Source organism: Rosa chinensis, chromosome 4, assembly GCF_002994745.2.
Source record: "Rosa chinensis cultivar Old Blush chromosome 4, RchiOBHm-V2, whole genome shotgun sequence".
Taxonomy (NCBI): domain Eukaryota; kingdom Viridiplantae; phylum Streptophyta; class Magnoliopsida; order Rosales; family Rosaceae; genus Rosa; species Rosa chinensis.
Genome location: NC_037091.1, coordinates 50,034,680 through 50,041,509, shown reverse-complemented (window position 1 = coordinate 50,041,509; position 6,830 = coordinate 50,034,680). Strand labels below are relative to the sequence as shown.

Below are 6,830 nucleotides of genomic sequence, written 5' to 3'. Positions count from 1 at the left end.
ATAATGGTTTGATCTACAAATTTCAAGGTCATGATTTATTGTTGGTAATTATTTTGAGGAGTTTGAGACTTTATTTTCAGTTTTTGCTAGTTTCTCTATAAATGTTTTCATAGCAGTGTTTTAATGCACATGGACAACTTGTTGGTGTAGTACACCTTCTCGTTTGCTCTAGGGTCAAGCCGATTTTGGCCTTTATATGCTCCCATTTTTATCCGGGACACTCTTTTGAGCGATTTCTATTCTCTTAAAATATATATATATATATATATATATATGAATTAATTAAAGTATAGAAACCTCTTATATCTGCACTCTGAGAATCAATTTACTACTCTCTTTTTTTAAGGGTAAACCGGTTCATTGAAAAATGAAAACAACTTGAAGGTTGGAATAATACACACACCAATACACGTACATGACATAGGGTTACACCTACATTGGCACACACGCTACTCCACATGACATTAGAGCACGAAGTCTAAAACTAACAAACGAACTTCTCCCTTAAAGAAAAGGGAAGAAAATTCATATGGTACCTGAACTATCGTCTATTGCATTTTTTTGTACCTTAACTTTTAAAACTACTATGATGATACCTAAACTAAAGCACCGTTTCCCCATATGGTACTTCCATCCATTCTGCCATTGGTGGTGCAAACGTGTCCATATTGCTGTTAGGGAAAAATCCTCATATGATACCTGGACTATCGTCTATTGCATTTTTTTGTACCTTAACTTTTAAAACTACCGTAATGGTACCTGAACTAAAGCACAGTTTCTCTATTTTTCAAAAACGATATATTTTCTCCTATATCCCCGACATTTCTGATATCTCACTTTTTTCAAAGTTCCGATAGATATGTAGATATAGATATTTTAATCCTTGGTTGTGAATTATCAAGGACTAAATACTGTTTAGTCCTTGAACTTTTGACCATAAAACACTTCAGTCCCTGACCTTCTAATTTCACACGTTTAGTCCCTGTACTTCAAAATTTCAGCCAATAGGTCCTTGCTGTCTAAAAATCGCGGCAAAATGTCTATTATGCCCTCAATTCTTTTTTTTAATAATAAATTTATTCCTTTCTCTCTTTTTTATTTATTCTTTTTTCTTTATTTTATTTAATCTTTTTTTTTCAAACAGAAAGAAAGAAAGGGAAAAAAAGCTGAAAAAAATAAACAGAAAAAAAGGGAAAAAAATTTCTTTTCCAAAAAAAAAAACTAATTAATTAATTAAAAAAAATAACTGAGGGCATAAAAGACATTTCACCACGACTTTTAGATGGCAAGGACCTATTGGTCTGAAATTTTGAAGTACAGAGACTAAACGTGTGAAATTAGAAGGTCAGGGACTGAAGTGTTTTATGGTCAAAAGTTCAAGGACTAAACAGTATTTAGTCCAATTATCAATTATATTTCAGCTACATGAAACTATTTTTGAAATTTTTTATTAGGGAGGACATTCATCTAAAAAAAAAAAAGGACGTAGAAAAATGGTTATCTTCCCCTATCAATTAGAACAGAGCAGGGTCAGATTTTTAGGCTTACTGAAATTTAGAGAGAAAATGTATGTATTTTGGCGGATGATATATTTTCTCCTATATCCCTGATATATCCCCGACAGTTTCGATATCTCCATTTTTTCAATGTTCCGATAGATATGTAGATACATATATTTTAATCCTTGGTTGTGAATTATCAATTATATTTCAGCTACATGAAATTATTTTTGAATTTGTTACGGCAGAATGGATGGAAATACCATATAGGGAAACTGTGCTTTAGTTCAGGTACCATCAAAATAATTTTAAAAGTTAAGGTACCAAAAAATGCAATAGACGATAGTCAAGGTACCATATGAAGATTTTCCCTAACTTGTAATATGGACACGTTGGCACCACGTAAGCAAACTTAACGGCATAATGGATGGGAAGTACCATATTGGGAAACGGTGCTTTAGTTTAGGTTCAGGGTAGTTTTAAAAGTTAAAGTACCAAAAAAGGCAATAGACGATAATTTAGGTATCATATGAGGATTTTTCCCTCAAGAAAAATATAGGTTGTTACTTAATTCACGCCGAGCACGTAATTTTAGTACGCAAACTAAGCAACACTTCTAAAAAAGCTCATAGAATATCTTCAGCTAGGCTAGATTAGACCACTTCAACCAAACCCTAAACAAGAACAATCTCCTTCCCCTTAGAGTTGGAGTTCTCATCATCACCAGAAAAGCTAAAAACCAGCTCTTCGGCCTTCTTGGGCGACCCCTGCTTCTTCATAGCCCCAATAGCCCCAGTCAACAAAATAAAGTTGCTTAATTGTGCTGAAGCTACAAAATGTATACATATTATACGTATATTATTTTATTATATATCCAAAACATAAAAATCTTTTTCGGGCTCATATAAATTCAGGCCCAGCCGAAGACCTCAAGCCTCACTTCGATCCGGCTCTAGAGCTAGTTAGTTCATTCAGTGTACGTTTAATTCTTTAAATTCCATCAAACATGCAGTATGCAACTTTAAGCTTCATATAAATTGAGATTGTCACGACAGACCCAATTTATTTTACTTTATCTTTTTTTCGGTTACAACCAATTCCACTATTTCAACTTGAACCCAACTTAAAGACATATAGTTGCTGTGGCTTTCGGAATGCTTACGTTAACGTACACCTTAAGCTTTGATGTCATAAAAAAGGATAATTTCAAGGTTTCCCAAGACCAAAATCAGGAAATTAATCAGATGTTTAACGTGCTTAGCAAATAGAGATCCTTGGCGATCAAGTTAATTATGGCCTATAAATAGAGGCACGTAGCGCCATGCATATTCAGAAACAGTTAAGCCATTGATTGTATACGCTCCTTCTCGGAGCTCTCATCATGAATACAGTACTAGTTCTCATGCTTTTTGTTGTTTCGGCATACCAAGTACATAACACAGCCGGTTGCGATGTTTCAAACGGGAGCTGGGTTTATGATGACTCATATCCTCTCTATAACGCATCCAGCTGCTCCTTCATACTGAAAGCATTTGATTGTGTAGGTAATGGCCGTCCGGACAAAGATTATCTCAAATACAGATGGCAACCATTTGAGTGCAACTTACCGACTTTTAACGGCACTGATATTCTAATGAGGTTCAAAGGGAAGAGCATCATGTTTGTCGGAGACTCGCTGAGTTCGAACCAATGGCAGTCACTAGCTTGCATGGTGTACACATCTATTACTCCACAGCCCAACTACACTTTGTTCAGGCAAGGCGAGCTCTCGACATTCGCGTTCCCGGAGTACAATGTCCAGCTCTTGTTCTCCCGGAATCCGCTTCTTGTGGATGTTGTTAGCACCAAGGTGGGACGAGTCCTTAAACTCGACTCCATCTCGCTCGAAAACCAGAAGCTGTGGAATGAAACCAGCGTAGTGATCTTTGACACGTGGCATTGGTGGCTTCACGTCGGAAGGAAGCAGCCATGGGATTTAATTCAGGTGGGGAACCAGACCTACGAGGACATGGATCGGTTGGTGGCATACGAAAAGGCTCTGAACACTTGGGCTAAGTGGGTGGACTCGAACGTGGACCTTGCAAAAACCAAGGTCTTCTTCCAAGGAGTCTCCCCTGACCACCAGAATGCATCAGACTGGACGCTAAACCCTAAATCCGAAGCGATGAACTGCACTGCAGAATCCGAACCACTCCCGGCAGGTTCGGAAAACCCTAGTGCACATCCGGCAGAGCAAGTAGCGGAGAAAGTACTACGTAGCATGTTGAAGCCAGCCAGTTTGCTAAATGTCACAACTCTTTCACATCTAAGAAAGGATGGGCATCCCTCTGTGTATGGGCTTGGTGGGAGTAGAGGCTTGGACTGCACGCATTGGTGCTTATCTGGTGTTCCTGATACTTGGAATGTGCTTCTCTATGCAGCTCTTACTGAAAGTTAAACTGATTAACTTTAGTTGTATAGTCGTCAGGGATTCATCCAGTTAATTATATATATTATCTAGATTATGTGTCTGGCCCAAATTCTAGTTATTTGTCTAAGTTATAATAGGGTTAGTTTTACAGATCTTCTTGGAGATATCTTATTCAATGTACGGTTAATTTTCCTTCCTGGTAAGACTTATATTCTCTGGTTGTAATTCTCTATATAAAGATATCTCTATTATCAATAAAATACACAGTTTATTCTCTCCCAATTTCGATTCTCTAAAACAAGAAGTTTATTTTTACTTGCTTATTAGTTTTACTTATTTGGTGGTTGAGGATGCATGAACCACATTTATTCAATATATTATCTTAACTATATATTATCTTAACCAACTAATGATATATATATATATATATATATATATATATATATACACGCGCGCGTGCTAATTTTCTGTGAATAAGTTGCGATGCTAAATCATACATACCTAACTTTTCTTTTGGACCCAAGCCTACCTACTATTGCAATTGAACCAGCTAGCTAGCAGCCTTATATTTTGTTTGATTGCATCCAATTATTGAAATACTAAATATATCAGTGAGAACTATATGCAGAACCTGTTCGTATAGGACAAATTAATTAGCCAATTTGATTAGTCATTGAGATTTTCTTCATTCACATATCCGACAAACTCTCGAATGCTTGCACAAATGTTTGAAATTTTACACAATTATGGATAATGCAGAGCACCTGGATGCATTTTATAAATTGGGTCCTTGACGCAAAGTACCAAATTAGGCAAAAATCATCCCACTTATTCTAAGAGATTTTTATTCTCACCAACCCGTTTTAAAATAAAATGATGATATTACCCTCGACCCAATTAAAAAACTACCATCTGCCACTCTGATCTCTCTCTCTCTCTCTCTCTCTCTCTCTCTCTCTCTCTCTCTCTCTCTCTCTCTCTCTCTCTCTCGCAGCCAACGCTCTCATCCCTCTCCTATCCGGCGATATCTCTCTCTCTCTCTCTACAGACCAGTGGCAGCAGGAAGTGGAGTCCGATCATGTCCAATCCAAACATCTGGCCATGGCGGCGACTTGCAAGAACGGCAAACTGAAACTCGTCGTTGTCTCCGTTGCTCATTGTCACGCCCCTGATTTTTAACACAAATAAAAATCGATATATAATCTCATAATTATACATGCGCGATCGTTCAGCCATCAATACAAAATACATAGAGACATCTTCCCTTTACAACAAGTACATATTGATGTTCTGAACCCACAATTTCAAATATTGACCCGCTCCACAGAGTCACATATTACACAACTTACGAATTAAATTGTCATCACAAAATAAAACGTAAATGCTCCTCAGAGCTTACTACATAGCGGAAGTCATAACAATGGCAAAACCAATAAAATTTGCTTCCCACCTGTTCAGCTGCCAACAAGCTACCTCGACTTCAACCACGATTATCCTGACCTGCAGGATTAACCCCTACACCATAGAATGGTGCACCGAGTTTCCACACAACAAACCCAGTAAGCTTATGAAAGCTCGTTCGAGTAACTCATGAACATCAATCAACAACTCACACACATCAACTTAAGGAAAACATGAAACCATGATTCCTTCTAACCTTCCATATCATTTCCACAGAAAGGACAACATAAGTTACCGCTATGACAATGTTCTATTTGTTAACTTAACCATCAAGAAGCAATTCAAGTCTCATCTAGACAATAAAAGAAGAATACTCTCGGAACTCTCATTTAAACTATATACTTATGAGTCTCTAGCAACCTCGACCGTTACCTTCATAAGTTATAATGGTAGACAGACTATAGCTCTATTGAAATAGTAACCACTCGTCCGGCCACGAACGTGATTACCTATTTCCTGCCTTGGTCACCATCTGCGACTTGTCACCATCTGTGACATGTGATTTTCAGACTCCGTCTGGTCGTAAAATCAACATTAAGGTCACCATCTGCGACCTGTCACCATCTATGACATATGATATTCAGACCCCGTCTGATCATAAAATCAAACATCAAGGTCACCATCTGCGACCTGTCACCATCTGTGACATATGATCTTTAGACCCTGTCTGGTCTTAAAGTCAAACGTTAAGTAAGTCACACCCGACCTAAAAACGTTACAACATCTAGTTTTGGCTTTCCTCATCCATGCTCACCATCTGTGGCTCTTGGTACAAGGACCAATACATCTAAAATGAGTCACGCTTGACTCAAACATGTAACATCAAATTCACTACTTTTCAAACAATAGAAAACATATTTTTCCACAATAATGTTTCCTGAAAAGTCGCCTTCAATAATAATATGAACACCATCATGCATATTATTCATCACACATCATTCACAAGAATATATTTATTTCACGTGTATATATATATATATATATACACGTAGTCATTCGCTCAGGAATGCCTACTAATACCAACTATAGTTTGCAGTTAAATAATTAACGCCAAAGCAATAATGGTAATTCCATTCATAAATGAACCTTGTGAGATTGCTCACCTCGAAACTCCCGCTGCGTTTTCAATATAGAGCAAAGCAGCCAATCCACAAAATAACCATCCAAAATACTTCGTCAAGTACCTAATACACACTACAAGAAAAAAGGCTTTTTGCAAGGAATTTTTTCCTTGTAAAAAGCTGGAAATTCATTGCATTAACCCAAATGCAAGGAATTTTCCTTGCATTTGAGTCCTTGCAAAGAGGCCTTTGCAAAAGAGCAAATACAACAACTTGAAAATTCCTTGCATTTGAGTTTGCAAATGCAAAGAATTATTAATCTCAAATGCAAGGAATTTAGCACATGAGGTTAACTATGGTTAACCAATATACAAGGACAATTCCTTGCATATCATTCCT

At 37.1% G+C, this 6,830-nt stretch overlaps 1 protein-coding gene across 1 annotated transcript; it reads left to right on the top strand.

Annotated features, from left to right (window-relative positions):
- The first annotated feature begins 2,846 nt into the window (after nucleotides 1-2,846).
- On the top strand, nucleotides 2,847-4,081 carry LOC112199478 (protein trichome birefringence-like 43). Its single transcript, XM_024340495.2, has one exon. It carries the CDS (start codon nucleotides 2,881-2,883, stop codon nucleotides 3,934-3,936), a length of 1,056 nt encoding a protein of 351 aa, XP_024196263.1. The 5' UTR covers nucleotides 2,847-2,880; the 3' UTR covers nucleotides 3,937-4,081.
- Nucleotides 4,082-6,830: the final 2,749 nt, after the last annotated feature.